Genomic DNA, 20011 nt, shown 5'->3' on the forward strand with positions numbered 1-20011 from the left:
CTCCAAGCTTGAATAGGGCCTGCTTACCACTTGAGTACTGTCCATGTGCAGCCTCCTTGGATGTGATATCTTGGGCCTATGCCCTGGAATTCACCAGGGGCCTCCTGGTCGTGCACCTTACCCCAGCCAGACTGAGCCAGACTGCCCATGCCCAGGGTGGCAGCTGCTCTGTCCCTTCACCCATGAGGCATGTTAATAGAAAACAGACAGAGGCACAGACTGGAGAGATCCGTATTTATATTATTTATATTTAGAATAATCTTTTTAAAAAACTCCCTCTGGGTATTTAAAAATAAGCAACAATCAGCCCTGGCCAGTGTGCTCAATGGTTAGAGCGTTGGCTTGTGCATTGAAGGGTCATAGGTTCAATTCCTGGTCAAAGACATGTACCTGGGTTGCAGGCTTGATCCCCAACTCCAGTTGGGGTACATGCAGGAGGCAACCAGTTGATGGTGTCTCTCGCACATTGATGATTCTCTCTCTCTCTCTCTCCACCCTCCCTCTCTCCCTCCCACTCCATCTAAAATCAATGGAAAATTGATTTTTTATTATTTTATTGAAAATAAAAATAACAATCAGAAACCTCCTATTCTTGTGTATTAACAAAAACACAATGAGAACAAATGCTCGTGGGAAGTTCAGACAGCTTGGTTTCTAGTGGTCTGAGGTAGTAGCCTCTCTGTGCCTTCTCTGTGCCTGCCAACTAGCCCTGCTTTGTTGGCAAAATTGTCAGATTACTGGGGAAGGAGGAACACCAGCTCCTGTTAACCAGCCTAGCACCTCCTGCCCTCCCACGGCTGTCTCTAACACCCAAAACAAACCAAGGATTTCTTCCTGCTGCGTATCCAGTTAACACATGGCACAGACTGTGACGTCTCTCCTGACTCCCTTCTTGGCTTTCACTTTAGTGAGCTTGTAGTGCATATGGCGTCACAGTCTTCCACCCTGTCCGGCAGGCCTCACCCTAGGCCCCCTGAGTTGAATGTGATGGCTCAACTTCTTAGTCACTGGTTGTTTCAAAAGGCAAAAATTCTTAAGGAGAGGGAGCTCCTTCTCAGCTGTGGTTGGCCTTTGTCCGTTCTTGTAGACCAGCCCTGAGCACCTACTGGGCCCCACCTACCTGTTCCCATGTCCCACCCACACATTTTTTACCCCAGCTCACAAACTGAGCCATAGGCGGGTCCTCATTTACTGAAGCATGGGAGAGTTAGGGATGGTGGTGTGCCACCTGCCTCCTGGCAGGCTGGGTGGAGCTGCATGATGGGAAATCTGGCAAGCTGACTGGACCACAGTCCACGTCAGCTCAACTTGAGAGAGGAACTTCTGCTCCCAAGTTCATGTGCTGCTTTTGTTTATTTTAGTTATGGACAAGACCACAGCCCAGGGCCGAATGCCAGTGGAAGTGGCCCAAGACGTTCTGGCTGCTGTGGGGAAGAAAAAGAAAGAGGTGATCCTGGCCGACCTGTTGCCTTCCTTGGCCATTTATCTGCGAACTCTGGCTCCTGGGCTCTTCTTCAGACTCATGGCCTCCCGAGCCAGAAAAGAGCAGAAATCCAAGAACTCCTAGTGCCACCGCAGAACTGGGTATTACTGATATTTGTCTCACAGGTGGAAAGGTGGAGATGCACTTCTCCCTGGTGGGCCCCTGCTGGGAGACAATGGGAAATGCAAAGGGACACAGGCGTCTTCCCAGCTGCGAGGGGCGACCCATGGGAGTAAATGTGGAGCTGGGTTTAGTGCTAAGAATATGAAATAAATGAATGGACAGTAGGAGCCATAGTCCTCAAGGACTAGAATAACCTGCCTCCTCTGAATTCCGGCCTCCGCCAGCTCCCAGAAAGGGCTTCCATCTCGAAGTCAGAAGACATCCTGGCATCACCTTGATCTTGTTTTCGCATTTGACTTACCCAAAGCCACGTGCCTAACTGTTTTGGCAGAGTCCACTTCCAGTAGTAGAGGGAGGAGCCTGCAGTTTAAGATGTCGGTATTCACGTGCACTCCCAGGGCCCTACACTGTCTCATTCAGCACAGCAAATGAGCTCACATGATCCACCACTGACATCCCAAGTGACACTGGCTTTAGTACCAAAAAGGAATTCCCCAGTTTCCCTGCTGACTCCCTCCAAAGCCCTGGAGGACCAGGCACAACTCCAAGCAGGAAATGAGTTTACTAAGGAGACAGCAGCCAGCGGGGAAAGGAAAATCCCACATGGTCCCATGTATCCTCTGGTGTAAGACAAACCGGTCAGGTGGGGAGGAGTCTTGGTGGGAGCAGCCCATCTGTTAGCTGTGACAGTTGGAGACTAGCCAGAAAGGATGCCTGTGCCTACTTTTCTGACTTATTAAAAATACATGGTTGAGGCCCATTAAGTAAGTCAGCTTCATACCTCAAGTTTAGAAGGAAACTTTTCCCATTATTGAAGCTGACAGTGGAAGTTGTGGGTCCATTGTATAGGCTTCCCCAACTTGGAATAAAAATCTCCTAGCATATTATACTGTTATCTTACACTACGTCCTGATTGTGGACCTATGGAGCTTATATTTTAAACAGCTACTCCCCACATGAAAATGGCCAAAGCCAGCCTGTGGTTTGGGCGTTCAAGGCTCTCAAGTTTCCTGAAAGTAGGAGGGTGAGGAGTGGATTAGACCTGCCGACCTATCCCAGCTCCCAGCACAGCCCCAACATTCCAGGAGGCTGGTTGAGATGTGGATATAGGCGTCATGCGTGGTTCTCACACCTCAGAGACCATCTGCCTCCCTCCAAACATGGAGGAGAGGGCTCCTTCCTTAGTGTTCATGTCAGGGAAGAGCTGGCCTGAAACAGCAGTGGCAGCCACGCTAAAGCCTGGCCGGAGTCTGAGGTAAAATAAAATGGCCGTGGCACAGCAGCTCCTCAGCAAGGCAGTGATGAGCAAGCTGTCTCTGTAAGTGGGAATGAGAGATCCTCTCTCCCTGGACACTTGTTTGCTAGTACTTTCAAAAGGGCCCAGGTGCTGTCCTTTTCTCGCCATTAAAGAAAAGACCAGCGGTGGAGGCTGATACGGGGCACTGCCTCTAGGGGGTGCAAGAGTAGCAAGTGCATGCTTGTCTGCAGGCCTGTAGCGACGTGTCGCAGAGGCTGTTGGTTTTGGAGCAGTGGCCTGACTCAGGTGTGGGCTGGGAACAGAGCTTGGGACAGAAAGGGTCTCAACCTAGATATGACAGTTGAGTCATATTGAAATACCACTGAATGTTTACTTAACATTTTTTAAAAACTCACTTTCTAAGGTATACTTTAGAAACTTGGTGTTCTACCGTATAAATAGGTAGTAGAACACAAACAGAACCAATAAAATCTAGCTAGATCCACTGCCTGCCAAAGGCTCCGTCCGAGGCCCTGCTCTTGAGGAGGCTGCAATACCACAGGTGTTACAGATGTGCTCGCACCACAGATGCTATCGGTGGCTTGAGGCTGGGAAGAGACTAGAGAGGGCCAGAGACTCGGGGTTCTCGATGCTCTGCTGCCCCTAAAGCCATCCTGGGTGCCCCTGGAGTTACATGCGCCTCCCTGGAGAGCACTGTTTGGGTAAAGGTGGGGCTTGTTGAGCCTGCTGGAGTCCTGAGGGCAAGTCACCCCCACAAAAGCCCCCCTAAGATGGGAACTGGGCCAGGACTGCCTCTGGCTCTTAGTCTCAAACCTGCTTCTGAATATGAGCATCTGCCACCAGGGCAGTAGTTTTCAGTTTCTCTTCTGTCCTGGAAGGCTGCTCTCCCACCTTTTACCCTTGAGTTCTGCTGGGTAGGTTTGAAAAGCACAATTCTGACTTAGTTCTGCCTTCAGATAAAGTTCAAAGGCACTTTCCACTCTACTTTCCTGGTGTTTCACTGGTCCAAGGGCAGAAGCAAGCGTCCTGTGCTTTGGGCCAAAGTCAAGAGTCTGAGAAACACCGTTTCCCAGACAGCAGCACTGCCCGTTGGTGCACCACTGAGCGACCACAGCTCATGCGTGTGGTGAGGTGTACTGAGCACACAGCCACCTGGGCACACCACCTGCTTCCCAGCAGGCAGTGAGGGAAGAGCTTCCCTTCTCGGGGACTGAGAGCTGCTGAACCAGATGTGAGCACTACTCTTCAGGGAGCTGGTCGACTGTAACAAGGAGACACACAGTAAGTTTGCCAGCTCTGCTCCTCCACACTTCTTGATGAGTTGGCCTTTATGAAGGCTTTGCTCTTCCCTGAAATTGGAGCGAGGCAGGCAGTTAAAACATGACTCAGGTACTAGGTCAACTACGTGATTCATTCACTGGAACTACACACAGAACTCACGTACATGGACTTGGCAGAGGAGGGTCCCAGCTAACCTGGCCTTGCTTTCCCAGTTGGCAGATGTTTAATGTCCCTTCAAGGGCATTGTGGCATGTTACACATGTGGCACTACACCCACCAGCGACGTCTATGAAGGTGACAGAAAGGTAGGGCACCCAGACACCAGAGGTGTGGCTCTGTGACTCCTTGCCAATTGGGACACCACTCAACTAGAGTTCTGGACACAGCCCCTGCCCACAGCCCACACCACGTCCTCACCTCTGGCATGGGACATGTGATTGAGTGGCAGATTAAGTGGCATTTCAGAATCAGGGCTAGTCCACCCAACAAGAATCACTGTTCAGTGCACCTGGATTCTATTTCTGGTGAGGGCTTCTGCTCAGCTGACCTGAGATGGCCACTGCTTGTCTGCTTTTAGCAGCCTCCCCCATGAAACCTGATTTGCAGGCAGGGGATGGGGTTCCCTGTCCAAATCTGGGCTGTTACAGGAGGACCTATCACTCCAACCTTGCAGGCCCCAGAGCCAGCAGTCAGCCGAGTTCTGGGCATTGCACAGTCCAGACAAGGCCTGTCTGTCTGGGATCACTACCAACTCACCACTGTTTAGATGGCCAGACCACCACGCAAACTGTAGTGTTTACCCAACACCATTTTGGCTCCTAGCACTCAACTGAGTAATTAGTATCTCTAGGGCCCTTAGGATTAAATGAGTTTCTCAAGCTTGGTGGGCCATGGGTCCCTTTTTTAAAATTTTTATGAGTTTATCTGAATCAGACAATACTCAGGAGCAAGAGCTCAACTGCTTCGCCCACCATGGGTTCCTTGTGAAATCTTTTAAGCTCTGGATTTCCCCCTACAAAAAAAGGGCTGTCAGCTCCTCAATGCCTTCTTATGCATCCTGTCATTACTCTCTGGTATGACCTTCCAGATGGACCCTTTAAAAGTAGGTAAAAACCAGAGAGGTTGCCTCTGAAGGATGGGCCTTCAGAAGGAAGTGCTGTGTAGCCCCTCAAGGATGGCTAAGCAGATCTCGGGAAAGTTGCCGTTCAGACGGGCTCAGCTCCTTTGTGGAGGAAATAATTTTCCATTTATGCAAAGCCTTAGAGGGAATATGGAAGATGAAGCATCATAGGCCTTTTGGTGTGAGGGAGGAGCACAGCGCCCGGCGCCTGTGTTATAGGGGCACCAGGCGGGCAGCGGAGGATGCTACAGAGGCGGGAGGGCCTCTCCCTCCGCCTAGGCCATGGGTTGGACTCAGGGAACACCAACAGGGGCAGCCTCAGTGATTTAAACACGTGCAGACACTAGTTTCTGTGTCACTCCTAAATCAGGTTCTGGACAAGAGGTCACAGGCCCCTGTTCTCCATATGAACCTAGAGACCCAGTAACCTCTAGGCCTTATCACCCTATCCTACCACGTCCCTGAACATCAGTTAGCAGTGCTGGCCTTGGAAACAGGACCAAGGTGAGACATGAGATGCTCTGGATGGGGTCTGAGCCTGCCCCGTTCAAGACCTACCTGTTCCTGCTGCACATGGGACACGGGTGCAGCCAGGTGCTGGGCAGCCTCTGGTGCTGTCCAGGGGCAAACTGCAGCACAGTCATGGAAAGAAAAGACACCTGGAGCTGAAATTCTCATGATTTTAATGGTCAATCGCTTCTGGTTGGCTCTGGAAGGTACAGTTAACAATAACTTCAGGACCCACCCCAAGCACAGTCACCCCCCAGCTTCCACCACCATCCCACTGCCCAGTCAGCTTCCACAGCTTGACTCCCTGTGGGTTACGGAAACCCACATCTTAGTGTGACGAGTTGAAAAAACCCTTGGTTCATTTGTGATCTGTGCTATTTTTTAAAAATAACAACTATTAAACCAAACACCTTCCCGGGCTCCGTTGACTCATGGAGCAAAAAAATGTTCCTGTGTGATATGAACACTGTTGTCTCCCATGGGCTGGGCTGTCTGCTCCTCTCCCTACTCGACGGAGATCATACGGCGTAGAGCTCGTAAACCTTCTTTACACAGTACACCAGGGCGGCAAGCGCTATCGTGTTGTGCAGTCTCTTTCTGTGCAAGTCGTCCTTCCGGACCAGCACCACGGGGGTGGAGGAAGTGAGTGTGTGCAGGGGCAGGCGGGACAGTTTATAGGCATCGTACTCCACTTGGTACTTGCAGCAAGGGTCAAACTGCCAGGAGATTCCATAGAGGGTGCAGCAGGCCAGGCTCAACACGCCAGCGGGCAGGGAGATGTAATGGGAGTAATCTAAGGGCAGTGCCAGTGGGGTGAAGAGGCAGGCAGTGCCCGCCAGCACGGTGGTCTTGTGCAGACAGTTGCCCACGGTGATCCAGCGAGCGGTCTCATCACCAATGCGGGTGGGCTCGATCACGATGTACTTGTACTGGGCTTCCAGAGCCTGCTCCAGCTCATACTCAAACTGATCTTGTGCGTTCTCCCCGTTGTAGATCTCATGCACGATGTAACAGTCTGTGGCCGACAAGCTCACCCTTAGAATGGGGGTGAGAGAGACAAGAGTTAGGCTGGAAGCACTGACTATATTTCTTTGCTGAGACACTGAGGGGAAGGCCACGGAGGTGGAGTCTGGGCAGAGAGGATGGGCTCTTGAGGGGACCTCATCTCACTTATGTTTCTCTCTCTCTTAGAGCCCAATATTCAAGGTCCTCAGTAAAGAACTGTTTTTCTGAAGGAATAAAATAATGGACTATAAAAGAACGCAGGAAAAGGAATGCCCTGATCTCAGATGACACCCTACAACGTGCACTGTGCCTGGCAGTTAGTCTAATGCACTGGACTGGCAGGTCTGTGAGTTAGCCAAGCAGTTCAAGGAAACAAGAATGCTGCCAGCCCCAAATCACATGAACACGCCCACAAGGAAGCTCAAGGCCAGCAGGATGGGATCTGCTCTTGGTTAATCAGGGCAAGCGCAGGAAGAGGACTCTTTGATGGAACCAACAGACCCCTGAGGCAAATACAAACACCCTACCCTGTGCACAGCTCAAACAAGGGAAAGAGGGTCGCTTTTGCCCTGGATGACTGAGAACCAAACTCCTCTAGCCTTGGGGAAGGACAAGCTGCACAAAGCCCCCAAGGCCCTCCCCGGACCAGCAACCCCAAGCACCCCAGCACACTGCTTAGAGAAAGGAGCCCTTTGATTTAATTAAGAAAAGACACCATCTCAGCAACAGTAACGACCCTGACATTTAGTGGACATGGGGATCCCATGAGGGCGTGGAAGTGCCTGCCCATTCTGACCCTGTAAGCCCAGGACTGTGTTTATTGTCAGCAAATGCTTCTCTCACTCACAAAGACCCACTTCAAGTGGCTGAGTTGATCTTTTTCCCTGGGACTAGGAATGGGTGAGAGGATCCTCAAAGCAGAGCCTTATGGAAGCCAAACAGCAGCAGTGACCACAGGCCAAGGGGGGATTTCAGGCAGTGTCAAGATTCTCAGTCTGAGGCCTCTAATGGAAACTTCCCGTCTAGAGCAGAATCTTCCCACATCCCTGACAGGCAAACCTTATTACAAACCTGTACACACCTTGTCATTTCATGTGTCAGCCTGTCCAGATCTTTCTGAATCGCCATAGTGCTGTCCAGCACAGACAGACACTGTTTCTCCTAGTTTTGTGTTGTTTGTTCTGATTAGAAGCCTTCTTTAGCCCAACCTCTGACAGGGACACTGCTAGACAGATCTTGAGGCCAGATCAAGTTGCTTAATCCACATTACCACCACGCTGTACAGAGCCATCCTGTCACATGCCTCAGTGAAAAGCAGCCCCCTGCCCTGGCCAGTGTGGCTCAGATGGTTGGGTGTTGTCCTGTGCACCAAAAAGGTTGCTGGTTCAGTTCCTAGTCAGGGCACATGCGTGGGTTGTGGGCTCAGTCCCCAGTGGAGGGTGTGCAGGAGGCAGCTGGTCAATGTTTCTCTCTCTCCCTTCCTCTCTCTCAAAAATAAAATTAAAAATCTTAAAAAAATAAAAGCAGCCCCTTTCCTTCAGCAACCTCTGGTCCCCAGGCTGGTCAGACTGTCACAAAGTAGATGAGGCCCAGGGATCCCCATCTGGCTCTTGGTGATCACTGATCCCCCCCACCCAAGTCCATACCCCTCCAACTGGAGCTCTGGATCCATGTGCTGGGCCACACTAGGGAGAACATGGGCCACCCACCTAAGCTCCGACTGTTCAGTAAGAAACAGCCCTAATTGCTCACAGGCCCAGCAGTTCAGAGGGTCCAGCGTGTACAAACCACATGGCCATTCAGAGTAAAGCTACAGAGGAGTTAGGCTCCGGAGGTTGGTCAGTGAGTATGGACATAAGGGACCAATGAGGTCTTTTAAAAGACCCCCCACCCCATGCCTTGGCCAGTGTGGCTCAGCAGTTAGAGCACCAAAGGGTCATGGGTTTGATTCCTGGTCCAGGGCATATGCCTGGGTTGCAGGTTTAATCCCCAGCCCCAGTTGGGGCATGTGTGGGAGGCAACCAATTGATGTGTCTCTCTCACATCAATGCTTCTACCATTCCACTCTCTCTCTAAAAACAAAAAAGAAAAAAAATTCAATGGAAAAAATATCCAGTGAGGATTAACAACAACAACAAAATAATAAAAAATCACCCCCCAGAACCTCTGAGTTCAGCATAACGTAGTCTCAGCCTCCATCAAAGATGAAAGCTATTACATGTTAGGTGTGGTGGAAACTGGACTGTTGGGCAAACGTTAAGGAAAAAGGACATGGGATCAAAGAGCGACACTCTAAAGACATACCACCAGTTGTTATACACCCAGGCAGGATGCAGCACTGTAAAAGCTACTTTTAGCAAACAAGCAATTCTAAGCAGCAGGGTTTCATTCTGGTTGGATCAATGACTAATGCTCTCCTGTGGTCACATCAGAAATGAGAAGTCATTGGTGATGGGCTGGTAGTGCCACAAGTGCAGTGGGAGGAGCATCCTCTGAGAGGGGCCTCCGCTCACAGGTGAAGCCACTTTAACAAAAAGCACTGGCTGGGACTCAGGCAGAGGTAACTTTTTTATCCTGAAAAGGTAAGTGTAATTCAGCTAGGCTCAGGGAAGCCACCAAATCAAATCACAAGCCCTAATTAAACTGTGTGCACGGGGGGGGGGGGGGGGGGGGGGGGGGAGTTCCCCGGGGGTCAGACAAGCCGCCTCAACATGGGACCTTGCCAAAGCACCTTGCTGCGTGTGCCAGGGGGTCAGGGCTGCCTTTCCAGGTTGAGTTAATGAGCCGTGTCTGTAAGAACCCATGGAAGTTTCAGAAAAAGGAAAAGTCGGGTTTTCCCTTGGAAGGTCTTTATGGAGTTTTTCCATTTGATTTTAATTCAGAGAGGTAAATGGGAGGTGCTTTCAATTATTACTCCCAGGCAGGCTACAGCCCTTTAGAAATGTAAAGGTGGCAAAGAAGAAAACCTAAGAGGAAATCACATGAGATGAAGGTCACTGGCGATAGGCTGCCTGCCCCCATGTGTGCAGGGGCCAAAAGAGACTGCCTCCCAGGCGGAGCAGCCCTGGCCCAGAGATTTCCTTTGTGTTCTCAAGTTCATCAGCCAAAAGAGGCAGAAGGGAGAGACAAGAACAAGGGAAGAGGAGGGGTCAACTCATTCATGATCTGTGAACTGAAGAGGCAGCACTCCCAATCAGCTGTGTGTCCTGCTATCAGTGAGGCCAGGGACAATGCCTGGCTGCTGGCATCCGAGGCGAGCTTTCTGGCCACAAAGTCCCCTGGGACACTCAAAGCAAACGGAGGGATCAAGGTTGGGATTACAGATGTTCCTTCAAACCCCAAATCTACCTTACTCATGTAGTGCCCTTCTCTGCCCAGCAGATTGTAATCCTGTTATGAAAAAATACTGTTAGACCTAACAAGAAAATGCCAGTTGGAACCACAGCACCTGAACAGACTGCTCCATCTTGGAAACACATCAGTGGGCAGATCCCACCTCACCCCACCGCATGCTAACCCCAGTCCCCTGCTGCCCTTGCCTCTGTAAGCCCAGCTGGCATCCATATCCACCCAGGCCCTCTTTTCCCAGCCCATCCTGGGGTGGGCTCCCTCTGGTTCCTCAGGTAGGCGTGGTAGGCAAGGCCATCTCCAGTCATTTGTTAACACAGATTAATGTGTGTGTCCACGGGTCCCATCCAGCCTGGAAGTGTGTGAGAGGCCAGCACCCTCTCACTGCTGTCATCAGGTGTGCCCACTGTCAGCCCCAACAGCACAGGAGCGACAGCAAGCAGACACAGGCAGCTGGTCACCCTGCATCTTAGCTATGGGCAGTCATGACCACCATAGCTCGGAGGGGCACGTGTACACACAGGTGCACTCACCTAGTACACATACCCTGCCCAAGCTTCCTGGAGCCCCCATGCCTTACTGTGGACTGGTCACCACCCCCTATCCATCACCGTAAACCAGCTCTCTATAGTGTGAAGACAGAAGCATAATCATACCTTCAAACAAGGCAGTCTCGGCAGCCAGCCCAGCTGGCAGTGCCTTCTACCTGCCCAAGACACTAATTCCTCATGGAAAGCAACGCTGTTACACCCAGTTCAGAAAGGGATTCTGTTTCCACTGGGAAGGAATGAAATCTGAAGCCAAGAGATTTCTAGGATTCCATATGATGTACAAGGAAGGAAACAGCAAGGCTCGAAACAAACCTGGATGGACAAGTAGGATGCCCCCTTGTCAGAGGCCACCTACCCAGCAGTTAGCACCTACCCCTTTCACCTGGGCTGGGGCAGTTGGGACACCATCTAACTCTGCAAATGACGGTTTTAAAAACTTCCCCAGACTACCAAATTCAGTTCTGCATGGCTGACATTAACTGGTACTTCAGAAACCTGGTGGTAGAGGACACCCTGGAGAGAGCCATGTCTACAACAGCCTAGCTACCCCAGTGCCCCTCCCAACACAACTTGCTTGTTTTTGGGTCAAATGTAACACAACTAAGGAAAGAACCCAATTAGAAGGTTGCCTTGAACTATTTCAGAGCATCACCTACCAACCCCCAACGTGAACCCTAGTACACGAGAGCAGACTTTTTAAAAAGTTAATTGGAATCCTTTGAACCAGGAGCTTCCTAAGAGACTGTTTTAGCTTTTTATTGCAGTTGTGAAATGACCAGAAGAGAGCATAATAAAAGAGTGTTTTTAAAAGAGAGAGCGAAAGCACTGGTAATGTAAAAGTCTCTAAGAAATAAAGTTATGTGGCAAGTACACAGCAGTGTTTATAGTATGCTACCTTTAGGGTATTTTTAAAAAGGTACACATGTGCTTTCATACCTAGAACACTTCTGGACAGATGTACAAATACCTGAGGATTATGTCGTTGGGAGGGGAATGAAGTGGCTCCAGAGAAAAAAGGGGTCCCTTTTTACCAAATGACTTTTGAACTGTTAGTACTTACAGAACAGAGTTCTTCTCCCAGACACCCTCTGCCAGTGCGACATCACTTTGCACGCTGAGCTCTGACCAGCCTGTGCAGCAGCGTCACCCCACCTAAGCTAGTGGCTGCTGCACACATTGCACTGTGACTGGGGCTCTTGAACCTCTCCTCTTCTACCTTCAACCAGGAGCCTGAGACCCGAGACCCTCCTCTGAATCCACTCTTGCAGTACTCAGGAAATACTCCCCTAAAAACACTGGCTTCCCCATGAAAAGGTGGCCACTAGGAGGATCACAGGACAAACCCTGTTTCCCCTAGGATCTGGGCACCTCTTGGTCCCCCAAACCATTGCACAGCTGATCTCAAAGGAATCTGGGATTACAGAAGTAGTCACAAACACGGAATCCCAAAACCTGGAGACACCTCCCCCAAAGTCAGAGCTGCACAGGAATGTTCAGAGCAGCACTGTTTGGCAAAAGGAAAAAAATGACTGGCACACATCCATGTGACACCCTCCATGACAGGGAAAATGATGGGTGCCAGCTGCACACTTCACAGCTGAGTCCCTCACGTAAGGGGGGAGGGGAAGCAGGTGCAGAGCACATGCAGAACATGTTTCACACACACAATTCAAAAGCACAGAGAACTAAAGGATATGCTAGGACTTAGGAATGTTTTCATGCATGGAAACTGTGAAGGCAAGGAGAGGACAGACAATTCAGGAGCGAGGTGGCCTCTGCCCGGGGGAGACACGTGGGCCAGGATAATGCTAGTTTTCTGTATCTTAAGCTGAGTGGTGAGTACACAGGTTTATTAATTTTTAACTATGGTAAAATACATACAACAAAATTACTATCTTAACCATTTTTTTAAAATCCTCACCTGAAGATATTTTTTCCATTGATTTTTTTAGAGTGGGGAGGGGAGTGTGGGGGGAAGAGAGACGTTGCCTCCTGCACAAGCCCCAACTGGGGCCGGAGATTGAACCTGCCAACCCAGGTATGTGCCCTTGACTGGGGATCGAATCTGACACCCTTCAGCCTGCAGGCCAATGCTCTAACCACTGAGCCAGCCACTGAGCCAAATGGCTATCTTAACCATTTTTAAATGCACAGTTCAGTATTGTTAAGTACATTCATATTGTCATGCAACCAGTCTCCAGAACATTTTCATCTTGCAAAACTGAAACTCTGTACCCATCAAATAACTCCCATACCACCACGGACCCAACCATTCTACTTTTCGTCTTTATGGAATGACAACTCGAGGTCCCCGATATAAGTGGAATCATACAGTGTTTGTCCTTACGTGACTAGTGTATTTCACTTGGCACAATGTTTTCAAGGCTCATCTGTTATACGGCATGTGTCAGATTTTCCTTCCTTTTTAAGAGTGAATAATATTCCAATGTATGTATAAACCACATTTTGTTTATCCATTCATCCATCGATGGACACTTCTGGGTTATTTCCACCTTCCAGCTATTGGGAATGATGCTATGAACATGGCTGTAAACATACCCGTTTGAGTCTCTGCTTTCATATACCTAGAAATGGAATTATTAGATCATATGGTAATTCTACTTTCCCTTTTTTAAGGAGCCGCCACACTGTTTCCCACAGGGGCCGCACATTTCACACTCTCACCACAGTGCAGGAGGGCTCCAGTTCTGTACACCCTTGCCCACACTGTCCTGTTTTTAATAGCAGCCATCCTGATGGGTGTGCGGTGATATCTCATTGTGGATTTGATTTGTACTTTTTAAAGTAACAGCTTTAGCCCGGCAGGGCGTGGCTCAGCAGTTGAGCATCTGCCTGGGATCCAGGAGATAACGGTTCGATTCCCAGTCAGGGGCGTGCAGGAGGCAGCCGATCAGTATCATTGATGTTTCTATCTTTCTCTCCCTCTCCCTTCCTCTCTCTGAAATCAACAGACATATTTTAAAAATAAAGTAAAAGCTTTATTGAGATAGAATTCACACACCATATAATTCGCCCACTTAAAGTGTACAATTCAATGGCTTCAGCACTTTCACCCAGTTGTGCAATGAACACCACAATCCATTTTAGAACATTTCATGACCCTGAAAAGAAACACTATCAGTCCTCATTTCCCCCAACCCTCACCAGCCCCTGGCACCATCCACCCACTTCCTGACTGTGGGTTTGCCTATTCTGACCTTTCATATACATGGAGTCATACTGTGCACTGCTTCTGTAACCAGTTTCTTTCATTTAGCACAATGTTTTCAAGGGTCATACATATGGTAGCAAGCTTATGACTTGTCAGAAATATACTTCTGATGTGTTTAACACAATTTTAAAAAATCCAAGACAAACTATAGAGGAAGGGTATCAAAGGTGCTATACACAAAAATGGTCAACAATGGTTTTGTTTGAATAGTGACCTAGCAGGTGACTTTTAAATTTTATTTTTCTTCATAATTAGAATTCTGTATTAAAAAATATAAAAATATAAATATGTTTCTTTTATAATGGGAACATTAATTATAAACCTTTTCTGGGAAAAAATGTTGTTCAACATCCTGCATCCTCGGGGTGAAGGGATCAGAAAGCCAAGGGGCCCTCCAAAACCAAGGGGAGCAGAAGGCAGCCCACTTCAACCCCTGCAGCTTCTGGGTGCCCACAGAGAAGCCTGCGCTTGCAGGAAGCGAGCCCCATCTCAGCAAGTCTGAGTGCGGCAGCTTCTACTGGCTGAGGTGTCGGGCTGTCCTCACTCCTGTGGTCCTGCAGTGAGGAGGAGAGTTCCACTTCCCTGTTTCACTCAAGCATGCACTGGCCAAGCTGCCCTGCAAGCCACCATCCTTTCCTGGTCATGCTAGAACCAGAACCAAACAGAACTATAGTGGAAGCACCTGGTTTAGGCCTATTTCCTGGAGTGGGCCCTGGGCTCACAGGGAGGACTGAGGTGTGAGCTCCCATCTGAAACACTGAAGGCTTTGATTCCAAGCTCCCTGAAAGCAGAGTGTGCATGTTCATCCCAGAAGCCCTGAACTGCCTGACCCTGACAGGCATTAGCAGAAGTACGTTTGAAATGAGTGACAGGAGAAAAACAATTACAGTAATTGAGAATGTGTGGCTGAAAAATTAAACTAGGTCCATATGTCATGTTGCTTTCCACCTAATAAGCATGTGATCACTCGATCACCTATGGCATGTGAGGTGCTAGATTCTACCTCTACCCCCTAAGTCTAGGAAAACCCACTTCTGGCTAAACCAAAAACTGCTTCCTCCAGAGTCAAAGAAAGCAGTAAAATTCTATGCTGCGGACTTAAAGGCTAGACAGGACAAAAAGGGACAGGCATGCAGCTCCAAATATTGAGGACAGTTCCAAATAGGTCAAGGAAATTCCTTCCACAGGGAGCCTGACATTTTCATTTGCCATGTCAAGAGGACCCTCTCCTCCTGTGCCCCGGCAACTGAGCAGCTCTCGGCTTTGGAACAAGAACATGGTACGTCAAGTGCAGGAATCAAGAGGCCTGGATTCAAGTTCCCTCTTAGTCACTCCCTGGCTCTGTGTCCAAGGGCAAACCCCCTTGTTACTCTGAGCCAGCTTCACTGGTGTCAAATGGGGCAAAGGCCTAGCTCTCCCAGAGGGCTTCAGCAAAGATGGGATGGGGGCTGGGTGTCCAAACCAAAGTGACAGCTGCAAAGCACCACCCAGCTGTTTAAATTAAGTAAAAATAAAACACTCAGGTCCTCAGACACATGAGCCACATTTCGAATGCTTGAAAGTCACAGGTGGCTAATGGCTGCCCTAACGAACAGCCCTGAGTCAAGGCTGCTAGGACGACAAAGGGATCATTGCTTTCCCAAGAACTCTGTGGGCCATAAAGTTGCTGCTGCGCCAGGGACAGAACAGTGGCAGCTAGGAGGTTCCTGTGTGTGCTCACTCTGTGGAGTATTTTCCACCCCCTCCCACTGTCCTCACTCACTGAGGGGCATGTACACACACACACAGACCCACAGACACACAGACAAACATGTATGCACGCTCCAGGCAGAGAAGCTGAACTCAGCCCTCTTCTCACCTCCCTGGACAAAAGATCATTCCTCTTCTTCAGAAAGTTGGGCCTGAACTACATGGAATGCGGCCTAAAGGACTAAACCACGGAGGCACAAGTCACTGCAGTTGAAAATCCAGATTGCTCGATTGAATCAAGGAAAACAAATTTATGCCTAAGAGGACGCACCCCAGCAGATCCTAACCTAAAATGCCAACTTCTAGCATCAGAACATGTGGCCAAGCCGTGCACAACTCAACCTCTGGTAGTCAGCTAGGCAGGACCCACCGCCCTCAGGGTTGCACATGTTGCATCTGCACTGGGGTGCAGATGCTGTGTGCATGGCTCATCTGGACCAGGAGGAAATAAACTTTCCCACCACACACTAGAGCCATAATGGGAGTCTTTCAAGAGAAATAAAATACCACAAACCTCTAAGGTTCTTAAGCTCTAAAAGCAAAGGATCAGATCAGAATGAGGGGAATGTGTGCCACCTGCCCACATGGCTCATGGACCTTCTATTCAACTGGACTGGGAACTAAACCCTCCACCGGCAGGGCAGTCTAGAACCACATCCGTTGGATTCACAGGTTAAAGCAAAGCTTTCAAAAGATCAAGTACCAAGGAATAAAGCATGAAAGATGTGCAAGTGATCCCCGAACTGGCTGCCTAAAGATGCTGCATAAGCCAGGGGAGTCAGGCCACAAAAAGTAACCTCACCCTAAAACCTGAGCATTGAGTCCAGCACACCAGGCCCTCTAAACACCTCAGGCCTTTAAATAGTGCTGCTACCTCAAAATCATGATCAGAATCAGATCAGACCTTCACATGATGATAAAAATAGGAATTGAGAGCATATGGCTATACTCACATTCCAACAATCATGAAGAACTCAGGGATGCTCAGGGGCCCTGAGAGAATGAAGACGACAAGGAGCCCAAGGGGACAGATGGGACCGTCTGTGAGCTGATCCGGGTTGGCACCCAAGTGGCAGAACACACAGATACCTGCACTGTGCCTTCCTAGATGGGCAAGTGTGTCTCAAAGACGTCGACAGGCCAAGTGGCAATCTGTTTCGTGTGCTTGCTGCCAGTGTGCTGAATTTTGGACAAGAATTCAGGTTACAGCTCAGAGTCTGATGCTCTTCATTACAAACACTGTTGATTTCCTAGATTTAATGGAGTGGAGAGAAAAATCAGCATGCAAGCAGCTTTCATTTACTATTTCCACCCCTCTCGTACTTAAGTCTAGACCAGCACTGTCCTGTTGATAGGACTTCCTGCACTGATGAATGTGTCTCTGCCATCCACAATGGTAGTCACAGCTACATGTGGCTACTGAGCACTTGAAATGTGGCTAGTGTGACTGAGGAGCTGAATTTTTCATTTTACTTAATTTTAATTAATTTAAATTTAATTGCCACGTGACTAATGGCTACTGAAGTAGCACAACTCTAGACTCAAGAAACAGGTAAAGCAAAAATCCACACATTGTGTATTCTAAGCTCGACCATCATTAACACCCAGCTGACGACAGTAATTCCTGTGGACCATCTGGGACCAGAGCCTTTAAATACAAGGCATGCTTTGGAGTTTTCAACCACTGGAAAAATCTGGAGAGTTTGCCCAAAGCATTGCTCTGCTCCAGCCCATGCACCAAACCAGAAAATGTTTCCTTCAGTTTCAGCATAAAGCAGATTCCAACCAGGTTTGTGCAGCAACTCAGGGAAGTGGTCTTACAAGGTGGACCTGAGATTTGCGTCAACACAAATGTGACACGGAACAAAGTCATGTTAAGACAGCCATAAACAGCCATATTTCAGTCATAAGAGCCAATAATACACTCCGACCTCATACTCTTTGGTGCTTACCAATCAATTAATCCAGCCTGCCCCACCCAGTCTTCCCACCCACAGAGCAGGAATGGAGGTGTGCCCAGAAGTTAGCTAGCTGGCAGGGGAAGGGGTGTGTGGGAGGATAATGTTTCCATCCCCTGCTCAGCATGGGGTGCTCTTAGAGAAACCAAGCTCCCCCAGCTAGGGCCTCACAGCAAAGGCAATTAGAGTCCCTGTGTGTCCCCCTACTCCCACCCCCACCATACCACATCACTAAGAAGGAAGAGAGATGGTGCAAACAGAAGGATACCCCCTCAACAGTGCCATATTGCCGGAGAGATGGTGTCACCCCAACCACAAAACCAGATGCCCATACTGGCTAACACACAGCATCTGCGTGTGTGAGCAGAGCTTTCAGTTCCAGGCCAAAGGTTGCAACCTGACACCTAAGGAGACTAGGCAGGTAACAGCAATGAGTCAAGCTGTCAGGTGAGGAACGATAAACTAGAAAGCACTTGACCTGATCAAAAAAGTCGGCCGCTACTCAGCTTTTCAAGTAGTGTTGTGTGTGTGAAATCTTTCAGTTTGAAAGTGCTGGCAACTAATTTAAATTATCTTAAAAACTGGGGGTCTATAATCAAGGACTGGATTCTGTCTATGGGCTGCTAGTTTAGAAACTGAGTTTTGAATTTATGATTGTTTGAGCCAAGGAGAAAAAGTCCCCAATATCTAATTTCTTAGATCAGTAAAAGCTTAACAGCCCCTGTATAATGTCTGGGGCATCCCGATATGGCCCTTTCACAGTTGTTTTTATCCAGTAAGGAGGACTGCCTTTCTCTCTGATAACTCTTAAGTTTTCTGAACAGGTTATTTCCTATTAATAAAGAATTAATGTTTGCATTAAAGATCTTGAAAATGTTTCCTAGCTTTTAAGACCCTTGGAAAATCATCGAAGTCACTTCTTTAATTTTTTTCTATGGTCTGATCCAAGAAATGCCAGGTGGGAGTTGGGAAAACAAAAGTATCTGGTTGCCACTCACTATTTTCCAAGAACCAGGAAATGCAGAATGGACAATGCTGAGCTCTAGAATAAAATGCAAGCTAAAGGGGTCCGTCTATAACAACGAGACAGGAATAATTCAGGCTGGGAAAACCATCTGCAGGCAACAGCAATGAATAAATGAATACCTGATGGAATCAGTCAAAGAAAAAGAATAACGCAGAACAGAGTAGTTGAGAGAAAGGGGGGAGGAGCAGAGAGAACTTTTCTTCTTACCAATCTTCACCAGAAAGACAAAACTAGCAAACAAAAAACGTTCCTCTCGCGCTGACCTCCACTACACCAGTCACGCCGTAAGGGCACCGACAGGACAGGGATCCGGCGACTCCGCCTATGCACATCCTTTCCCAAACGTCTTCCTACGGATGAACAGCTCCTAGGGGCTTCTACGGGCTGAAACTGCTTCGCAGGAGCAGAAGCTGTGGATTCAGCACGGACACTACTCCAGGCTCATCTTCTAGAAACCAGTTCTCCAGACCGAGACCCACCTGGGAAGAAACAAGCTCCTGGCTCCCTACCACACACCACCCGTCGGGAAAGGTCACTGGAAAGGACTTGCACGTCCCCGGCAGGCGCCGCGGAGCCCGCGCGGGGCAGGGTCCCCTCTCGCGGAAGCGGCGGACGCGGCGCGGCCACGACGGGAGGGGCCGGCGCCCGCCCGCGGCGCGGCCCCCGCGGCCGCTCGCCCGCCGAGGCGCCCTCCTCCCGGGGCCCTTCCCCGCCACGTCAGGGGCCGCGGCCGGGCGCCACCGGAGCCTCGCACGCCGCTCGGCCCGCGGCAGCAGGCGGCTCCCTTGGGCCTGCGCGGCCCGGCCCCTGCCTCGGCCCAGACCCGAAGCCTTCGCGGAGGCCGCTCCGGCCCGGCTCTCCCTCGGGCTCCGGGTCGGCCCGGACAGGAGCTCCGCGTGCCCGGCGGTGGGACGGGAGGGAGGGTGGGCGCGAAGGCGGCGCCCGGGACCCGGGGCAGGGAGAGCGCTGTAACCAGGGGAGGCCTCACTGAGTCTCGGCTCCGAACCCCACGCCCGGGGGGGCGCACGCCGCCGGGTCTCACCTCTCTCGGGCGCTGCCGCCGCCGCTGCTGCCCGGGCCCAGGCGCCTCCTTCCCCACGCGGCCATCTTGCAGACAGTCCGCTCGCAGACGCCTCGCGCCCGGCGGCCTCGGGGCGGCGAGCGGGCGGACGGGAAGTGTAGTCCGGCCCGCGGCCCGGGACCGCGCGGGAGGCGGGGCCGAGCCGGCCCCGGACTACAACGCCCACAATGCACCGGGCCGGCAGCCCGCCTCTCCGAGGTCGCCTGGAAAACGGGGCCCTCCCCGAGGCGGTGTACTGGGGGCCGTCCTGGGAAGAGCCGGGTTCCCGGCGCCGTTGCAGAAGCC

At 50.2% G+C, this 20011-nt stretch overlaps 2 protein-coding genes across 9 annotated transcripts in view; one reads left to right on the plus strand and one right to left on the minus strand.

The window, feature by feature from the left end:
• DHRS7B (dehydrogenase/reductase 7B) overlaps window positions 1-9415 on the plus strand; it is a 73203-nt gene extending 63788 nt beyond the window's left edge. For 2 of the 4 annotated variants that reach the window (XM_081116160.1, XM_081116158.1), the window contains 2 exons: window positions 1362-1584; window positions 6967-9415. In XM_081116160.1, the coding sequence (XP_080972286.1) occupies window positions 1362-1567 (206 nt within the window). In that variant the 3' untranslated portion in view covers window positions 1568-1584; window positions 6967-9415. Of the gene's footprint in view, window positions 1-1361; window positions 1800-6966 lie in introns of those variants that run through there. The other 2 variants (XM_081116159.1, XM_081116157.1) reach the window with 1 other exon arrangement.
• Window positions 5932-19810, minus strand: TMEM11 (transmembrane protein 11). 5 transcript variants are annotated; one of them, XM_081116163.1, is made up of 4 exons: window positions 19688-19781; window positions 18909-19124; window positions 16614-16910; window positions 5932-6810 (listed from the first exon to the last, which is right to left on the minus strand). In XM_081116163.1, the coding sequence occupies exons 3-4, from the start codon at window positions 16625-16627 to the stop codon at window positions 6294-6296; spliced, it is 531 nt and encodes a 176-aa protein (XP_080972289.1). In that variant the 5' UTR covers window positions 16628-16910; window positions 18909-19124; window positions 19688-19781; the 3' UTR covers window positions 5932-6293. The 5 variants fall into 5 exon arrangements, with proteins under 5 accessions (XP_080972289.1, XP_080972287.1, XP_080972290.1 ...); XM_081116161.1 differs by having other exon boundaries at window positions 16750-16910; window positions 19688-19761; XM_081116164.1 differs by having other exon boundaries at window positions 18853-19124; window positions 19688-19761.
• Between the last annotated feature and the right edge of the window lie 201 nt (window positions 19811-20011).

The sequence above is a fragment of the Miniopterus schreibersii genome, assembly GCF_964146895.1.
Source record: "Miniopterus schreibersii genome assembly, chromosome: 16".
NCBI lineage: Eukaryota > Metazoa > Chordata > Mammalia > Chiroptera > Miniopteridae > Miniopterus > Miniopterus schreibersii.